The sequence below is a fragment of the Anomalospiza imberbis genome, chromosome 27 (assembly GCF_031753505.1).
Source record: "Anomalospiza imberbis isolate Cuckoo-Finch-1a 21T00152 chromosome 27, ASM3175350v1, whole genome shotgun sequence".
Lineage (NCBI taxonomy): Eukaryota > Metazoa > Chordata > Aves > Passeriformes > Viduidae > Anomalospiza > Anomalospiza imberbis.
The window spans coordinates 1,053,254-1,072,424 of NC_089707.1; the positions used below are offsets into that span (position 1 = coordinate 1,053,254).

The 19,171-nt window shown below is 61.0% G+C and overlaps 1 protein-coding gene across 1 annotated transcript; it reads right to left on the reverse strand.

Moving 5' to 3' along the window:
* Nucleotides 1-2,331: 2,331 nt before the first annotated feature.
* Nucleotides 2,332-14,247, reverse strand: MEX3D (mex-3 RNA binding family member D). The gene is made up of 2 exons (XM_068173977.1): nucleotides 13,678-14,247; nucleotides 2,332-3,723 (listed from the first exon to the last, which is right to left on the reverse strand). The coding sequence occupies exons 1-2, from the start codon at nucleotides 14,138-14,140 to the stop codon at nucleotides 2,471-2,473; spliced, it is 1,716 nt and encodes a 571-aa protein (XP_068030078.1). The 5' UTR covers nucleotides 14,141-14,247; the 3' UTR covers nucleotides 2,332-2,470.
* Between the last annotated feature and the right edge of the window lie 4,924 nt (nucleotides 14,248-19,171).

Consider the following 19,171-nt stretch of genomic DNA (forward strand, 5'->3'; position numbering starts at 1 on the left):
CCCCGAGACCTCGGTAACCCCGATTCGGGACACGCCAAGGGTCCCCGTAAGAGGCACCCCAAGACCTCACTCGGGGTGAACAAAGAAGCCTCATCAGCACCCCCAGCACGGAACACCCCAAACTCAGTCCCCTCCCACCTGGGACACCCCAAGATCCCACCAAGGCCAGCCAAAGACCTCTCCTGTTTCGGATACCCCAAAACTGCCCTCACTGAAGGGCACCCAGGGCCCCGCCGGTCCCTCGTGCAGGGCACCCCGAGGAGCCCACAGCACGGCCCCGCTCCCCTCACGGCAGGGACTGCAGGAGGGACGGACCGCGGTCACCCTCGCCCTGGTGCTGCTCCAGCACCTCCGGGTGTCCCCGCTGCCACGGGCGCCTCGGCCTGGGCCCCTGTGCCCGTGTGTCCCCCAGCCCTGGGCGCTGCTCTCGGCAGGTGCCGGCCGTCCCCACACGCCTCAGGGACCCTGCAGGGCCAGAATGAAACCCTGGTGCCACACGGAGGGTGGGTACAGCTGGGGACAGGGTGACAACGGGGTGTCCAAGTGAGGTGAGGGATGATGGGCATGGACAATGGTTTGGGTTGGAAGGGATGTTACAGCCCATCCAGTGCCACCCCTGCCATGGCAGGGACACTTCCACTGTCCCAGGCTGCTCCAAGCCCCATCCAGCCTGGCCTTGGGCACTGCCAGGGATCCAGGGGCAGCCCCAGCTGCTCTGGGCACCCTGTGCCAGGGCCTGCCCACCCTGCCAGGGAACAATTCCTAATTCCCAATATCCCATCCATGCCTGCCCTCTGGCAGTGGGAGCCATTCCCTGTGTCCTGTCCCTCCAGGCCTTGTCCCCAGTCCCTCTCCAGCTCTCCTGGAGCCCCTTCAGGCCCTGCAAGGGGCTCTGAGCTCTCCCTGGAGCCTTCTCCTCTCCAGGGGAGCACCCCCAGCTCTCCCAGCCTGGCTCCAGAGCACAGGGGCTCCAGCCCTTGCAGCATCTCCGTGGCTCCTCTGGCCTGGCTCCAGCAGCTCCACGTTCTCCTGCTGTGGTTCCCCAGGGCTGGGGCAGCTCTGCAGGTGGGCTCTCACCTGAGCGGGGCAGAGGGGCAGAATCCCCCCTCCCCTGCTGCCCACGCTGGGCATGGATGGGTTTTGGGACTGGGAGCAGGAACATCTGTGGGGACGAGGAGAAGGCCAGAGCCAGAGCAGGATCACCCAGCCTGGACAGGGACAAACCCACCTGTGGGAGGTGGCAATGTCCCCACTGCTCCTGCCCCCACGCTGGCACCTTCTCCCTGGGCCCAAGGAAATGGGAACAGGTACCAGGAGGCTCCATGCAGGGAGACACTGGCTAGCACAAGGATTCATATATAGTAAAAAGTCTTTATTAAGAAGGCTTTGAAGTCAAAAAATAAAACTCTTGATACAATTTTCATAACCGTCAAGTCAGCTCAGCAAATATATAATCAGTACTTTAGCCATGTAAGGTTAAAGGTCCGTTATTTTCTTTTTAAAATAAAATATATTTTAGTTTTTAAAATTTATTCAATAAAGTACATATTTTCCTATAAATTCCCTACATATACATAAAGAGGTAAAAAATGAAAAAAATAAAACAAAAACAAAACAAAGAAATCTAAAAACAAAAAAACCCCAAACCCAACCAAAGAACAAAAAAATCAAACCAAACCAAAAAAAAAGACCTAAAAAAAAAAAAAGAACCAAAAAACTAATCCCAAAATAAAATGGAGATAGAAATCTTGTCTGGTTTTTGTGACATGGTGTGTTAACTGTGCCCCCTCCATTCCACGACCTCCTAACCTCACATCACACATTTCTGGGCAGTTTTCACATTGGCAAAATACAAGATAGGCCTGCATTACAAAAAAAAAAAAAAAAAAAAAAAAAAAGAAATTATAGAACCACTGAGAATCAGCCCCCACCCCAAAAAAAAAAAAACCTACATACAAAAAGAACCACAAAAAATTATTATAATAATAATAGAATGATTTTAAAAAAATAAAAGACAACCCTTGTGTGTCCTAAAATAAAAAGTGCAACCGGACCTTTTCTTTCTGGTTATTTCAGTTTGCAAACGGAATACTGGTATTTGGGAAGGACTGGTGGAGAACAGCCGGGCTCCCTCCCCAGCCCCGCAGCCAGGTGAAGAGTTAAAGCTATTCTGTAAACATCGGAGTTTCCTCCTCGCAGAATTCACGCCCCTCTTTCCTCATCCTCATCCTCATCTTCTTCTTCTTCTTCGGCCCCTGCTCCCCACCCTCCCGACCCCCCGCGTTCGGCCTCCCCCCGCCCCGCCGTGCCCTCTGCGCCTCTCCAGCTCCGCCGCCGCCTCTCCCCCCTCCCCGCCCCGTGCGCCCGTCGGATCTGGCATTAAATAAAAAGCTCCATTTCAACAGTAGAAAGTCCTTAAAACGCCGTGGTGTTGGGGTGGAGGGAGGGGGCCGCCGGGCGAGCCCCCGGGCTAGGAGAAGATGTGGATGGCTTGGGTGGCGGGCACGTGGCACGCGGGGCACTGCGGCTGCGCCCGGCCGCAGATGCGCAGGGCGCACTCCATGCAGAACAGGTTGTGGCCGCAGGGCACCAGCGCGGCCATCACCTCGCTCTCCAGGCACACCATGCACTCCCGGGAGCTCTTGCGGTGCCCGTCCGAGCTGCTCGAGTCGGTGGGCGAGCCCGAGGCGGCCGAGATACTGCCGGGCAGCGAGGAGGAGGAGGAGTAGCCGGTGCTGTTGGAGAAGGAGGAGAGCGAGCCCTGGGCGGGCAGCCAGGCCAGGGCGCCGGCGGGGTCGCTGGGGATGCGCCGTGCCGAGGGGTGCTCCAGCCCCGCCGCCCCGCTCTCGGGCAGGGTGGGCGAGTGGCGCGGCGTGGCCGGGCCGCTGTTGCGTCTCTGCGAGCTGTTGATGGAGGAGCAGCTGCTGAAGGCTTGCAGGGGGTTGCCCGAGCGCTCGAAGGGCGACCAGATGGTGGTGGTGGGCGTGGTGAGGTCGAGGGCCAAGAAGTCGAAGCCGAAGTCGCACTCGTCGGAGCCCAGCGGGGCCGGGGGCTCGCTGAAGGTGCTGTAGGGGCTGGTGGGGCTGGCGGCCGCCACGCGCCCGCTGTAGAAGGACTCGGTGGAGCCGCTGCCCAGGGAGCTGAGGCTGTCGTTGCGCAGCGCGGCCGAGGGGCGCTGGGCAGGGTGGGGGGCCTTGGCCCACGGGGCGGCCGTGCCGCCCTGCAGGTCGAGGCAGACGTCGGTGCCGTTGGAGTGGAAGTCGTTGTCGGCGTTGACGTCGATGAAGGAGCCTGTCCTCATGGTGATGTGCGCCTCGATCTCCTCCCGCGCCCGGTCCACGTTCTCGGGCATGCCCGTCACCTCGAACACGGGCTCCTTGTCCCGGCTGGGCGTCACGATGTAGGTGTGTGTCTGCTGCTGGATGCGCTTGATGGTGGCTCCTTTGGGTCCCACCACCAGCCCCACCACGCGGTAGGGGACCCTCACCTGGATGGTGGTCTGGCCTGGCAGGTTGGGGGGCCCCTGCATGGCCCCCGTCAGCCCGTTGACTTTGTTGCGTGTGGCCCGGATCATGGAGAAGTGCTCGGCGGCTGAGAGGATCTCCCGCTTGGCCATCTCCACGTCCTCCTTCCTGCCGGTGACGATGAACACAGGCTCCTCGCCCCTGACCGGTGTCTTGATGTACGTGTTGGTCTTGGCGCGCAGGGCTTTGATTTTGCAGCCTGCAGGGCAATGAGAAGGGGCAAAAATGACACGTCAACGTTGGGCCTCACGGTGACCCTCTGCTCACCCAGGATGGGGACACAACGGACCAGCAGGAACCAGCAGGAACCAGCAGAGACCAGCAGGAACCAGCAGAGACCAGCAGGAACCAGCAGGTGCCTCTGGCTCTGCACCTGCAGCATGGACCCCCTTGGAGAGAGGGGTCCCTCCTGCCTCCAAGGCTGAGGGGGGCTCAGGGCTAAGTGCTTTGGGGCTGCCCTGGCTTCTCCTGGCTCCTGGCACTGCTCTGACCCTCAGGGGTTGGGGATCAGCAGGATGCAGCCTGCAGCCCTGCTCCAGAGGGCTGCCCTGCTCCAGAGGGCTGGGACAGGCATGAGCAGAGGTGCCAGGGCAGGCAGCCATGGGCCACCATCAGGGCCACTGAGCAGGCGAGAAGCTGGATTCACTCCAGAGGTGTTTAAGGAGGTACAAAGAGAAAAAAGATGCCAAGATGGAAGAGAAGGAAAAGGCTGTTTGGATCCCGTAAGAACACTGACACCTCTGAGCCAGCAGCTGAACCTGAGGAACAGCCGTGGGTGCACTCCTGGAGGGACAGTGGAGCTGGACCTTCCCCAGGTGTGGGACACAGCCACCCCCTCCCCTCCTTGTCCCACGGGAGGGATTCCCCGTGCCTGGGCTGGGGCAGGGGTGCTCCCAGGGCTCCTGCTCTCCCTCTTCTGGAAAGTCCTGCTTCCCCTGCAGGAGGAACGTGATTCAGCAGGCAGAGCTGCCCACGGCTGGCTGTGGGATTGCGAGATGGGGCTGCAGCTCTGCCTTGGCCCCACAGAGCCCTGGGCACGGCCCAGGGGGCTCCGGCTGTGGGTCCTGGCAGCATCGTCCAGCCAAAGGCTCCCGCTCTCCTCAGGGGCTGCAAAAGGCTCCAGCTCTCCTCCAGGGCCACTTTGCTCTGCTCCACTGAGGAGCAGTCTGTGCCTGCCAGCCCAGCCCCACTCCCTGCACCCCCAGCCCTAATTGCATCCACTCTTAATTAAGTTCCTGTGAACCAGGCACAGCGCAACCGAGCTGAGCTCAGTGACCACTGGCACACAGCAGTGAGTGACCCCCTCTGTCCCCTCCCAGCCCTGAGCTTTGCAGGGCTCCAGCACGAAGCTGGGAGCCAGCAGGGAAGGAGGGTGCTCCACTGGAGCCCTGGGCTTGTCCCTGGCCATGGCAAGCGCTGCAGATCCCTGTGGATAAACAGCTCGGCTCCTCTGGGCACAGCCGAGCAGCTGCAAGTGCCTGGCTGGCTCAGGGCACTCCTTCCCCTCCTCCTCTTCCCAGACGCTCCCTGAGGAAGGGCAGGGCTGCTCTTCCAGCTGTGAGGCTGGAGAAGGAAAGGCCTAGAAGGCTGAAGGGCCTCAGCACATGAAAGATGCACAGCTGCTGGTGCTCCCAGGGCTGGAGCCCCTCTGCTCTGGAGCCAGGCTGGGAGAGCTGGGGGTGCTCCCCTGGAGAGGAGAAGGCTCCAGGGAGAGCTCAGAGCCCCTTGCAGGGCCTGAAGGGGCTCCAGGAGAGCTGGAGAGGGACTGGGGACAAGGCCTGGAGGGACAGGACACAGGGAATGGCTCCCACTGCCAGAGGGCAGGGATGGATGGGAGATTGGGAATTAGGAATTGCTCCCTGGCAGGGTGGGAGAATTGGGTTTCTGTAGCCAGGTTTTGGTAGCAGTGAGGTTACAGGGCTGGTTTCTGTAAGCAGCTGCCAGAAGCTTCCCCTGTCTCCACAGAGTCAATTCCAGTCAGCTCCAGGATGGACCTGGCACTGGCCAAGGCCCAGCCCAGCAAAGGTGGTAGGGACACCTTGGGCTAATGGATTTAAGAAGGAAAAAAGGTCTTGAGCAGCTGTAATTTGGTCTAGAGAAGAGCAGGGTTAGAACATGTGAGAGAAGCAGCTCTGCAGACACCCAGGGCAGGGCAGGAGGAGGGGCAGGAGCTGAGATTCCCCTGCAGCCTCAGGGAAAAACCATGGTGAAGGCCATGGAAGTCCACAGGGGTGTAGATGCACCTGCAGCCCCAGGAGGAGCCCACAGGGAGCAGAGGCATGCCCAAAGAAGGCCGTGAGCCTGTGGGAAGCCTGAGCTGGAGCAGGGTCCTGGCAGGGGCCTGCAGACCCGTGGAGAGAGGAGCCCACGCTCGAGCAGGTTTGCTGGAAGCACCTGTGACCCTGAGGGGACCCAGGCTGGGACAGCGTGTGGAGACCTGTGTCCCGTGGGAGGGACCCACACCGGGGCAGGGCTCCAGCTCCCCTCCCTGAGCAGCAGCAGGAACAACGTGGGATGAAGTGACTGCCCCATTCCCATCTCTCTGCACTGCTGCAGGGCAGAGGGAGAGCCCAGGAAGGATGGAGGGGTAAGGGGAAGGTATTTTAAATATTTACTTCTCATGGTCCTGCTCTGATTTTGTTAGTAATAAATTCAGTTAGTACCCCTAAGCTGAGTCTGTTTTGCCCTTGTCCGTATCGGGTGAGGAATCTTTCCCTGCCCTTATCTCAGCCCACGAACCCGTTGTTGTATTTTCTCTCCCCTGTCCACTTGTGGAGGGCAGTGATGGAGCAGCTTTGGTGGGTGCCTGGAACCAGCCAGTGTCAACCCACTCCGGTGAAACAGGCTGCCCAGAGCCAGAGCAGCTGGGGCTGCCCCTGGATCCCTGGCAGTGCCCAAGGCCAGGCTGGACGGGGCTTGGAGCAGCCTGGGACAGTGGGAGGTGTCCCTGCCATGGCAGGGGTGGCACTGCATGGGCTTTAACATTCCCTCCAGCCCAAACCATTCTGGGTTTCTGTGACTCAGCAGGGCTGGAATGGCACAAGAAGCTGAGTCAGGTCTGTCCCAAGCAGGTAAATCAATCCAGGCTCTCCAGCAGCACCCGGAGAGCAGGGGGGGGAACAGGAGCTGTGCTGTTCCTGCAGCTCCAGCTGTGCTGCAATCCCAGGGCACGAAGCCTCGTGGATGACAAGAAGTAAAAACCTGTCACAGTGAGTGGTGTCACACTGGGTGGTGTCACAGCCAGGCTCCTCGGCACCACCAAGCCCTGGCAGGTGGATTTATGGCTGGGGCACACAGTACAGCAATGGCCCAGGGACTGGGGCAGGGCAGAGCCATCGAAGGTGACATTTACTGAGGCCATCGCCATGTGCCAGCTCCTACGGGGCTGTCCTGGGAGAGGCGCCTGCAACTCCCACGTTCCCCTCCTGGATTTATCCTGGTGCCTGCTGTAGGATCTGCCCCAGCTCCACTGTTGGGCGAACCAGGACCAGCCCAGGGCAGTGGGGAGAGGCTCTGCTGTGTCTCCCGTGGGCACCAGCCGCACGCCCAAGGTCCCAAACTCACCCTTTGCAGCATCACAGAATCATGGAATATCTCAACTTGGGAGGGACCCACCAGGATGGAGTCCAGCCCCTGTCCCGGCACCCCAACACCCCACCCTGAGCATCCCTGGCAGCGCTGTCCAAACGCTCCTGCAGCTCTGGCAGCCTTGGGGCCGGGACCATTCCCTGGGGAGCCTGGGCAGTGCCAGCACCCTCGGGGGGAAGAACCTTTCCCTGAGCTCCACCCCAACCCTCATCAAGTGGCAGTTTCCAGGATGCAAAGCCCCTGGGAGCTCCAGGAGCTGCACATGGAAGCCATGCAAGGAGCCACATCCCACAGGGCTCATGGCCCAGTGAGGCTCTTCCTCACCCACTCCATCACACCAGCAGCACCACTGGGACCCAAATGATGCCATGGCAGCGCCAAAGAGAGGAAGAGTTTGTCTGGCTGCTCCCGTGAGCTCTTCACAGGGACCAAGCCAGAAACCTTGGACAGAAATCAAAGGGTGCCTGGCTTGGCCAGTTCCACCCTCCTCAAACCAGCAGCACAGGAAAAATGCCCCCAGCCCGTGGCTGCTGGATGCTGCCAGGGCCAAGGATGGCACCAAACACCGCTGGGGTGGCAGGTGGGTTTCCCAGGGGAGAGGTGGGAGAGGAGCATGGCAGGTCTGGAAGGGTGGGGGTGTGGGGTCACCCCTGCCTGTCCCAGAGCCAGAGCAGGAAACGCTGGCCAGGGAGGCACTGCCTGAGGCCGTGTGCTGGCACCAGCACCAGCAACTGTGCCTGCCAGGAGGCTCCAGCACTGGGACACACCAAGGGACGGATCTGTCCTGCCCTGTCCCCAGGCCCAAACTCCTCCTGAGACACCCGCTGGCTGCAGGGACTGCCAGGCAACAGTCCCAGACCCGGAGCAGGCAGGATGGGCAGGATGAGCAGCCTGCCCGGGCTGGGGTGACCTGGGCAGTGTTTAACACTGGCACAGCGAGCGATGGCTCTGGGACACCGGGGCCTGGTGACACAAGCTCCCAGCAGGACATCCCTGTCCTCCAGCACACCGGCAGCCCTGAGGTGGCTGAGCCAGGGCTGGCCCTGCTCAGGAAGGGGGGTGGCACCTCATAGCTGAGCCCCCCAGAGCCAGATGGACTTGAACTGCAAGATGGGGTTTAACCAGCAACTGCAGCTGGGGAATTATGGAATGGCTTGGGTTGGAAATGACTTTAGAGTTGATCTTGTTCCACCCCCTGCCATGGCAGAGACACCTCCCACTACCCCAGGCTGCTCCAAAAACCATCCAGCCTGGCCTTGGGCACTGCCAGGGATCCAGGGGCAGCCCCAGCTGCTCTGGGCACCCTGTGCCAGGGCCTGCCCACCCTCCCAGGGAACAATTCCTAATTCCCAATCTCCCATCCAGCCCTGCCCTCTGGCAGTGGGAGCCATTCCCTGTGTCCTGTCCCTCCAGGCCTTGTCCCCAGTCCCTCTCCAGCTCTCCTGGAGCCCCTTCAGGCCCTGCAAGGGGCTCTGAGCTCTCCCTGGAGCCTTCTCCTCTCCAGGGGAGCACTCCCAGTTCTCCCAGCCTGGCTCCAGAGCAGAGGGGCTCCAGCCCTTGCAGCATCTCCGTGGCTCCTCTGGCCTGGCTCCAGCAGCTCCACATCTTTCTTGTACTTGGAATGATCTGGACCAGCCCAAGACACTTCAGAGCCCCTGCAAACCTCCACCCCGGCACACTGTGACTCCATCCTGGATGGCCACATCCCTGTGAAGCTGCTGCAGGACCAGGGTCATGCCCGAGGCGGCCGTGGAAAGGACCTGGAGCTGCCTGGAAGTGCTGGTGAGCTCCCAGCCCGAGCAGTGCCAGGCCTCAGCCCAGCAGCAGCACGTAGCATCCACACATTCCCCTGGCCAAGGGCTGCTGTGCAGCACCAGTGGCAACAGAGCAGAACAAAGTGCCAGACTTTGCTGCAAGTCTCCACCGAAGTGGCTTTAAAGATCCAAATAAAACCAGCCCAAAACCAGAGGCAGGACAGAGGGGACAGACCCAGGGATGCTTCAGCCCCAACAGCCCTTTGTGAACACCAGAGCCCGAGAGTGGCTCAGCTGCTGCTACATCTCTGGTGGAGCTCTGAGTCCCGTGGGCACAAACTCATCCTGACACCCAATGGCCTCGCTCAGCTGCCAGCAAACCCCTGCATTCCAGAGGGCTCACCCCCCTCCAAGTGACAGCCCCGTGCCACCACACTCAGCTGTGCCTGCAGGCACAGCCCCGATGGGGGTGAGCAGGACACTCCTCCCAAATCATCTGTCTCAACTCCATGCCCTCCTCTTTCACCCTTTCCCTATCCCACACAGCTCCCATTACTCTCCACTCTGGCTGAACCCATCCCACCTGCCCTTGGGATGGGACATGGGTCATTTCTGACAAGGAACCGAATCCCAGGGAATTCTCCCCGGGGTAATGTGGGGATGGAGGCAGCACCCTGGGACTGGTGGCTGCTCTCCCTGGGCATCATCACAGAAAACTTGGCTCTCTGTGAGAAACCCCAGACAGATCAGGGATGAGAGCACTGCAAGAGCCCGTGAAAACCAGTACAACACTGGGAGAGAGGGCTGGGAAGGGCCTCTCCATCCTCTGTGCTCCAGTGATGGATCCCACGCAGCTCATCCCCACCCTGATCCCAGCACGGCCCAGGCAGCCTCTGCTCCCACATCAGGTGCCTCCTGCCCATGAGGACAAAGCCAGCTCATGCCCTTGCCCAGAGCAGATCTCTTCTTGACCAAGGAGGTCTGTGCTGGCAGTGCCCAGCTCTGAGCTGGTAAACCCCAAAGAGCACCAGCAGAGCTTTTCTGGAGGAGCCTCTGATGGCACCAGGCAGGAGGATGGTGTCTGCACAGACTCAGGAACCCTCTGGTGCCTCACTCATGGCTCTTCCTCTTCCCCAGCTCTGCAGCATCTCCTGGCCTCTGATCCAGAGTTCTGAGCTCCCAGTCCCCTTTGTTACCAGAGGATGGCACAGGACGGGCCAGGACAGGGGCCAGGCGTGGAGGAGAAAACACTGCACCTCCATCACAGCCCCTCTCCCCTTGCTGAGTGCTCCTTCCCAAATCTGCACACAGGAACGAGCTCATCCCTGCAGCCCTGCTGCAGGAAGCCAGCACATCACACCTTGGCTTCTTCTCCAGACACTGAAGAGTGGGGCAGGGAGGCTGGGCTCCTCTCCTCGGGACACAGAGTGCAGCCAGTGCCAGCTCTCAGATGTACAGGCAGATCCTTCAGCAACCACATCCATCTGTGTGACCAAGCTCAGGAGTTCCCAGCTCTGCTGCGACCCAGCTGGGAGGAGGCAGCCAGGAAGATGTGCCAGGTGCCTCCAGGGACATGGCACCTGGGCAGGAGACAACAGAGAGCAGCAACCCAGGGCTCCAAAATGAGAGGATTCCTTGCACCCCTGTGACCCACAGCGAGGTTACAGGTACCCAGGCTGGCCCGGAGGGGCCCATGGTCACCATGTGCATCCTCTCAGCACTGGAATGCCAGCCACACTCCAGCAGTGAGGACAGGTGCCAATGTGCCATCCTTCCCTGGATTTACCCTTCGAGCATCCCAGTATCTTCTATAAACAGCAACCTTCCTTCTGTAGAGCTGTGACAGTCCCTGAGTGTCACAGGTGGGGAGAGGAGCTGCGGCTCCATCCCATGGGGGGCACCTGGTGGGGAAGGGAAGAGCAGACACTGCTGGAAATGCCCCTCCAAAGCTGGCACAGCAGGAATCCACAGCAGCACGGAGCCCAGGTGCCAGAGTCAGGGCAGCTCTAACACCTGCCCCGTGCTCCTGGTGACTCCTGTTACCCCCAAGGCTCTCTCTGCTGGATGGTGAGAGGAGCCCACGCTGCTTCAGTCGGTGCCACAGCACTTTTTGGAGACAGTCACTCCCACAGCAGGAGTCATGACCAGGCTGGCAGGCAAAGGCACAGCCAGGGAATCCCACCAGAACCCTGTGGGCAGGGGGGAGAGGAGCCACAGATCCCAGCTGGAAGAGGAGCCACAGGTCCCAGCAGGCAGATGCTGCTCCGTGGTGGCACCGATGCCAATCTGGACATGGGCTCATGACAAACACTCCTCCAGCTCAGGGAAGAAAACAGCAATTTGTTTTAGAGAACAAAGATTCACCTGATGGGCTGCTGCTGCTCCTTTGTGAGAGGGTTAAATTAGGGCATCTGAAGGAGAGAAACTGAAGAAAAGAAGCAGAAGTTGTGTCCACCTGCCTGTGTCCCATCTCAGCCAGCACAGGCAGGACATCCATGTGCTGGTCCTGGCTGCCAGGGCCTCCCTGGTCCTCACTTGCCACAGCAGCCAGGTCTGGGCAAAACAGGACGGGTCCCCAAGAGCCCCAAGGTGCGTGGGGAGAGATCCTGAGCCTTGTCCCAGCTCCAGCCCCTTCCAGGGCACCCGAGGTACACATCTTCATCCCTTCCTATGTTCCAGGCATGGCAGCACCACAAATTTCTGCTCCCTGGGTGACAACTAGGCAGGGTAGTGAGGGAAAGACAAGAGTGACAGGGGCACGGCCTGGGTGACCCAACCCAGCCCTGCAGTGTCACCAGCAGGGCACATTTTGTCACCACGATGATGATGGCCCAGCCAAACACCCCAAGGCTCAGCTCATCAGCCAGACCTCACTGCCACGGGGCTCCCAAAACTGAGGGAGACTCGCAGGGGGGCCCTGGGAACCAGAAAGTCTGGAGGGAGAGCAGCACAGGGTGAGTGAGAAGGGCTCTGCTATGTGTGAGCCCTGAGGAATAAGCTCGGTGTTGCTCAGGCTCCACCTGAGCATCCTTGCTGTAATGCAGCTGCCAGCGGCACGGAGAGCAGCTGGAGCACAGACACCGCTGCCAGCAGTGCTGCCCACCGCCCCGTCCCGCAGTGTGGCCGAGGGTGCCGAGTGTCCCTCCCCAACCATAGCCCAGCGCGAGGCCACCACACTGCATCCTGGCAGGCCAAGGGCAGGAGAGGGGCAGGAAACACAGAGGGAAAGCCCTGGAGAGGGCTGCTCCTGCCCATGGGCTGGGGCTGCAGCAGGGAGCTTCAGCTCACAGCTGGCCCCAGGTCACCTCCAGGCCCACACGGTGCCCCTCCAGCACCCCTCCTCAAGCCAATATAACAATAATTTCTTCGGCAGTATTTTTTTTTCGTAAGTTTCACGAAGCTTAGCAAGCACCCAAACTCCACGAAGGTGTTTGGGCAGGTACCTGGCTGTGCCCCAAACTCCTCGGGGAGCTGGAGGGGCAGCACGGGGGTCTCACAACACCGAAACACCCAGGGCAAGGAAGTCAGCGACCGGCAGCTCCCGGGCCAAACGCAGCCATTCCCCGCAGAACCAGCGGGCTCCCAGCAGAGCCCAGCCCCGGCACAGGCTCTGTTTCACGCCGCCGCACCCCGCGGCTCGGCAGAGCCCGGCGGCTCGGCCACCAAATCCAGGTCTCATCCAGCCCGGGAGGAGGAGGAAGAGGAGGAGGAGGAGGAGAATCCCCGGGAGCAGGGCGCGGTGCCACGCTCCGCTCCCCGGCTCTGCCCGCCGCTCGCGGGGCCCGGCGGGGGCCGGCAGCCCGGTGGGACCCCCGGCCGGGGCGCCGGGACCGCCGAGGGGTGCACGGAAAGTTGGGAGGCCGGGAAGCGGGGCCGGCTGGGAGGCAGCGCAGGCCAATGGGAAGCGCAGAGCATGATGTCACCGCGCTCATCACAGCATGGCTCTGGCTAACAAAGAGAACAATGAGGCTGCCCAGTTCCCCGCTTCCCCCCTGGAAAAAAAGCCCCCCGACCCCCGGCCCGCAGCCCCCCGGGCAGGGAGGGCTGGGAGCCGCCGGGCGAGGGCAGGGCTGGGGTGCCAGACCCCGCAAGGGCGAAACACCCCGGAGGTCACGCTCCCTGCCAGGGGATTCCTGCCGGGATCCCTGCGGGCAGCAGCTCCCTTCCTTTCCCTTTTTTTTTTTTTTTTCCTTATATCCTCCGCCCTGGGTCTTTTCTTTTTGATTTTTCAAGGTGAAAGTTTGGTTCATTTGGTACGTCCTGGAGACAAAGCCCACTCCAGGCACACCCACCCGGCGGGGGCTGGGGCGTCCCTTTGTGACAGGTGGGTGCGAGCGGCTCCTCGGCCGCCTGCGGAGCTCCGGCCACCTACAAACGAGCGGGTTAATGACCATTTATATCGGATTTATCAGTAAGACTGGTAAACGAAGTCTGAGATAAGGGGCACCGTTTACACGCCGGGTCTGAGATACGGAGCTGGAGGGGAGGGGGCAGAGGCACAACTACAATGAAAGCAAAGCTCTCGCCTCGCTCCGTGTCCTGGCAGCTCCCACGGACTCGCGTGGCTCCCGGGAACTTTCCGTGGGCAGCCGGCGTTATCCCACCCGGGCCGATGGAGTTTAATTGTTATTTCCAGGCAGTTCGCCGGGACCGGCGCGGAGCGCGGCTCCCGGGACCCGCCGCCGACGGGATGTGTCGCCGTTAAGTTTCCGCCTCCGCGGAGACAAAGCCCCGAAACTGCCCCAAATCGCGGCGGGCCGGCGCGAGGGAGGAGGGTCCCCGTGTCCCGCCGTGTCCCCACGCCGCGTTACCTTGCCGGCCCACGATCTCGGCGACGTGCTCGGAGCTGGGCACGGGCACGCACTCGGTCATGTTCACGCTCTTCTTCCTGCTCGCCGGCGGCTCGGGCAGCAGCGCGGGCGGCCCCAGCGGCGGGGCCAGGCTGCCGAAGGCGCCCGCGGCCGGGGCGGGGGCCGGCACCGGGGAGCCGCCGCCGCCGCCGCGCTCCCGCTCCCTTAGGCCGCCCGGCCCCGCGGCCCCCGCCGGCTCCTCCGCGCCCTCCAGCCCCAGCAGCGAGAGCTGGTCCAGGGCGAACCTCAGCGCGGCGGCTTCGCCCTGCGCCGGCGGCCCCGGCGGCCCCTCCCGCTCCCGGCCGGGCTCGGGCTCCGGCGGCGGGTCCTGCCCGGCGGGCGGCGGCGGGCTGAGCAGGGTGAGGCAGCGCGGCGGGCCGCGGGCCGGCTGCCCGGGCTCGGGCTGGTACATGGAGCCGGGCATGGCGCGGAGCGGGCGCGGAGCGCAGCGGGCCGGGGCCGGGGCGGTGCCGCTGCCCGGGGCCGCCGCCGCCGCCGCCTCCCTGCGCCCCCCGCCCCGCCCGGCGATGGGCCGGGCCGCGCCCGCCGCGCGCATGCGCGACACGGCCCCGCCCTCCCCGCGGAGCCCCGCCCACCGAGCCACGCCCTTCTGTGCCCCGCCCTCCCCTCGGAGCCGCGACCCGGGCGAGGGGTCCGGGCACGGGGGGGGTCCGGGCACGGGGGGGGTCCGGGCACGGGGGGGGTCCGGGCACGGGGGGGGTCCGAGCATTGCAGGGGTCCGAGCATTCTGGGGGGGGTCCGAGCATTTGGGGGAGGGGGGGGTCCGGGCATTGCAGGGGTCCGAGCATTAGGGGGGTCCGGGCATTAGGGGGGTCCGAGCATTTTGGGGGGGGTCCGAGCATTTGGGAGAGGGGGGGGATCCGGGCATTGCGGGGGTCCGAGCATTTTGGGGGGGGGGGGTCCGAGCATTTGGAGGGGGGGGTTCCAAGCATTGCAGGGGTCCGAGCACGGGGGGGGCGGGGTGTGGGGTTCCGAGCATTGCAGGGGTCCGAGCACTGGGGGGGTCCGAGCATTCTGGGGGGGTCTGAACATTTGGGGGAGGGGGTCCGGGCATTAGGGGAGTCCGAGCATTAGGGGGTGGGTCCGAGCATTTTGGGGGGGTCCCAGCAGCATGGAGGGGTCCGAGCCTTGGGGCGGGGGGTCCGAGCATTGCAGGGGTCCGAGCACTGGAGGGGTCCGGGCATTCGGGGGGGGGTCTGAACATTTGGGGGAGGGAGACCGAGCATTGGGGGGGGTCCGAGCATTTGGGGGTGGGTGGGGGGGGGGTCCCTGAGCATTGCAGTGGGAGCGGAGGGGTGCAAGCATCGCTGGGGCGTTCTGAGCATCCCAGGGGAGCTCCGAACATCCCGGGAAGGATCCGAGAATGCCCGGAGGGGTCTCCTAAAATTGCTGTGGGTACTGAGCAGGCCAGAGACACTCCAGCATTGCAAATGGTTCCGAGCATCCGAAGGGGACCCCGACCATCGCGGGGGGCGGGTGTCGATCATCCCGAGGGGTTCGAGCAGCCCCGGGGACCACGAGCATTCCCGGCGCAGGGCACCGCCGCCCTCCCCCATCCGCAGCTCGGACCCGGCCGTGCCCATCGCGGAGCCGCGGCTGAGTGCCTGAAAAGCGCCGCCGAAACCGAGGGAGGCGGCGCGGAGGGGACAGCCCGGCCGTGCCTCGGCAGAGAGGAGCGAGCAGGTCGGTGGGTACCGCTCGGCACCGCAGGGAGCGGAGCCGCGGCAGCTCCTGCCGGTAGCGGGCAGCCGCGCCCCCCGCCCCCTCCAGGCGCTCGGGGACAGAGCTACGGCACAGCCCCGCGCCAGCACCGCTGGATTCCTCCTTCTCGCCGAGTTCCTAAACTTAGGAAAACATCAAATCTGTCTTTCTCCCCCGCCTTCCCCTTGGATGTTCAGTTTCTGTTTCACAGGGTTATTCCGCAGGGTCAGAGCACTCCTGGCTGGAAGGGACCATCCGGTTCCAAGACAGAGCCACACAGCCCTCAGCAGCCGGGACACCCCGAGTCCAGGGAGCCCCGTCACCTTCCCCACAAGGCCACCAGAGCAGGTCGCCCCACGGCTCACTGCCAAGCCGCTGCCTCCAAGCCTTTGTCCCAGCTGGGCCAGGGCTCCACAGGGCCCTTCTGCGTGCTGGCCCACCACACTCCTTCCCTGGAAAATCAGGGACCAATTCCCAGCTCCCCCAAGACCCCACATGCCCAGACGTTGCCATTCCACTCAAGTTCAATTTTCTCCATTTACACATAATTGTCTTTCCCAATCACTGTCTTTGGGATTAGTTCAACCCTTTGGCTTGGGATTGTTTTTAATTGCAAGAATCACCAGTGCCTGGGCTAGAAACCCCCCCTTCAATCCACCCACTCTGTTCCCATTTCAGATCCCAGGAAACATTAACCCTTGCTTCTCCATGGCCCCAAAACAAGCCACATGGGCTAGCCCTGTGCTTCCAAGCTGGTGACTCTTATGGACAGAGACAAACGAATTCTGATACTTTGAAAAGGACACCTGAAACTTTTGTGGGATCCTTCCAGCAAGGTTACAGCCACCAGGCTCTGTCTCCTTAATTCTTGCCCCTCCTCTCACCTGACAACTAAACTCATCATCTTCCAGATGCTAAAAAGTTTAATGAAAACAGCTAACAAGCTGCTTCTCCTCCTGCTTTCTCTCCAGAGGACTCAGCTGTGAACTCCCACCAGCCCTTTCCTTCTGTGGCTGTTGCAGAGAAAGCTGAATAAGTTCTGTTTTCCCCCCAAAAAAAGCTCAATTTCATGGAGATGTGTCCATATCCATCCCGATTGCTGTGCTTACACAGATCCAACAGCATCAGCACAGCTCTGGGAATCCTCCCACTCCAGACCTGCCTTTTCCATGCCAGGAGCTCTTCAGAGAGCTGGCAGGCTCCAGGATTATTGCATGACATCCTTGAATATCCCAGCTTGGAATGGACCCCCAGGGAACCCTGTCCCTGCCCAGGCACCCCAACACCCCCACCCTGAGCATCCCTGGCAGCGCTGTCCAAACGCTCCTGCAGCTCTGGCAGCCTTGGGGCTGGGACCATTCCCTGGGGAGCCTGGGCAGTGCCAGCACCCTCGGGGGGAAGAACCTTTCCCTGAGCTCCATGCCAAGCCCTGGCACAGCTCCATGCCAATTTTGGCATGAGGGTTTGCACCTATTGAGAGAATCTTCTTCTCCAGGGACAGACACAGGAAATCCAAGTCTAAGCTTGAGACATCTCCCCCCCCGGCTACTTCACTTCCCAAAATATTTCACATAGTAAGTTGAAACAACTAAAAATAGTGGGGTTTCCATAACTTAAGACAGAAGGGTACAACTCCTCCTGTCTCAGCCCCTTTCGTTCCCAGATAATGGAGGAAACTCAGGCATGACCAACACTGGCTCAGGTAACTCCACTAGGCAGCCTTGAGCAACCCAAGAGGACAGCACAGGTACCTGAACAGCTCCTCAGGGATGTCCTTGCTGCAGTTCCAACACCAAACACACTCCTGGCCACCACATCAGCAGCTCTGAAGCCACTGACCAGTCCTGTACATGGGCTTTCAAAACCCCCTCAGGAACTGCACTCCCAACACTGCCATTTTAGTCTCTCTGCTCTCTCAGTCCTTTTGGGAAATTTCTACATCAAGTCCAGCAACACCCAGGGAAACTGCCAGTTGTTATTTTAAGCACTTTGGCAAACCTGGTTTGTAGATGTTGTGCCTCTGATCTGTTCCATTTTCAGCAGAACTAGCTCACACTTTCTTCTGAGAGTCTTACTTCCACACATGACACCAGGCAGCCTTTGGGGTTTTTTTAACCTGAGCAATTAGCAGTTCTTAAAGAGACTTGTGTCTCCCATTAACAGAGGAAATGAAGTCTACAAACCAGGGAAGTTGTTCAGCACAAACTCTACTTCTTTACCAAAACATGACCATGCAGAAGAACCAACTCCACTGAACAAAAGAGGAAAGAGAAGGCATTTGCTTGCTGCTTCCAAGCCCATCTGTCCAGGTGCTTCCCCATTTCCCAGCAGAAGTCATTCCCAAATATTTGTAGCACCTGTAACAATTTGGTGTCTCACCATTAAAGCTGTGGCTGCCCCTGGATCCCTGGCAGTGCCCAAGGCCAGGCTGGACAGGGCTTGGAGCAGCCTGGGACAGTGGAAGGTGTCCCTGCCCATGGCAGGGCTGGCACTGCATGGGCTTTAAGGTCCTTTCCAACATAAACCATTCTGGGATCCTGTAATCTACAGAACCAAGATGTCCCCAACAAGAACAACAGAAGCCCATGTACACACAGGGGATTTCAGAACACTGGACTGAAGCACATCAGGTGACACAGCTCATTAAGAGGTTCAGCAGAGTATCGGTGCCACCACAGCTCCGACTCCCTCAGGAACAACTCTGCAGCTGCTGCTCACTCCAGGTCAAGTGTTCAATGGCAGAAGGGACAATATCTGAGCTGGAATATTTATTCTGCAATAGAGAGCATCCTTTGTAGATCTACCCCTAAGGATGAGATTAGTGAACACAGACAGGGGAACCCTCCTGTTCCCCCACCAAAACCCCCCACATTTGTCATACAATCATTCCAGACCAATTTGGGTTGGAAGGGACCTCAAAGCCCATCCAGTGCCAGCCCTGCCATGGGCAGGGACACCTCCCACTGTCCAAGGCTGCTCCAAGACCCATCCAGCCTGGCCTTGGGCACTGCCAGGGATCCAGGGGCAGCCCCAGCTGCTCTGGGCACCCTGGGCCAGGGCCTGCCCACCCTGCCAGGGAACAATTCCTAATTCCCAATATCCCATCCAGCCCTGCCCTCTGGCAGTGGGAGCCATTCCCTGTGTCCTGTCCCTCCAGGCCTTGTCCCCAGTCCCTCTCCAGCTCTCCTGGAGCCCCTTCAGGCCCTGCAAGGGGCTCTGAGCTCTCCCTGGAGCCTTCTCCTCTCCAGGGGAGCACCCCCAGCTCTCCCAGCCTGGCTCCAGAGCAGAGGGGCTCCAGCCCTTGCAGCATCTCCGTGGCTCCTCTGGCCTGGCTCCAGCAGCTCCACGTCCTCCTGCTGTGGTTCCCCAGGGCTGGGCAGCTCTGCAGGTGGGCTCTCACCTGAGAGGGGCAGAATCCCCCCTCCCCTGCTGCCCACGCTGGGGGCTCAGCCCAGCCCAGGGGGGTTTCTGGGCTCAGTGCCCATGGCCGGGGCAGGCTGAGCCTCTCACCCACCAACACCCCAATCCTTCCCCCAGGGCTGCTCTCTGTATTTTACAATTTGTCTAAATCACAGCACATTAGGCAAATTCTATAAAATGGGATCCAAAATTTAGAGGAAAAAATACTTTTAAAGAACAATTATAGCTGCTCTTCTCCTCTTTAGGAGGTCAAACTCTGCTTTCTGCAGCTCTCCAAGCACAGAGAGCACAGGCTTGGAGCACAGCACAGAAG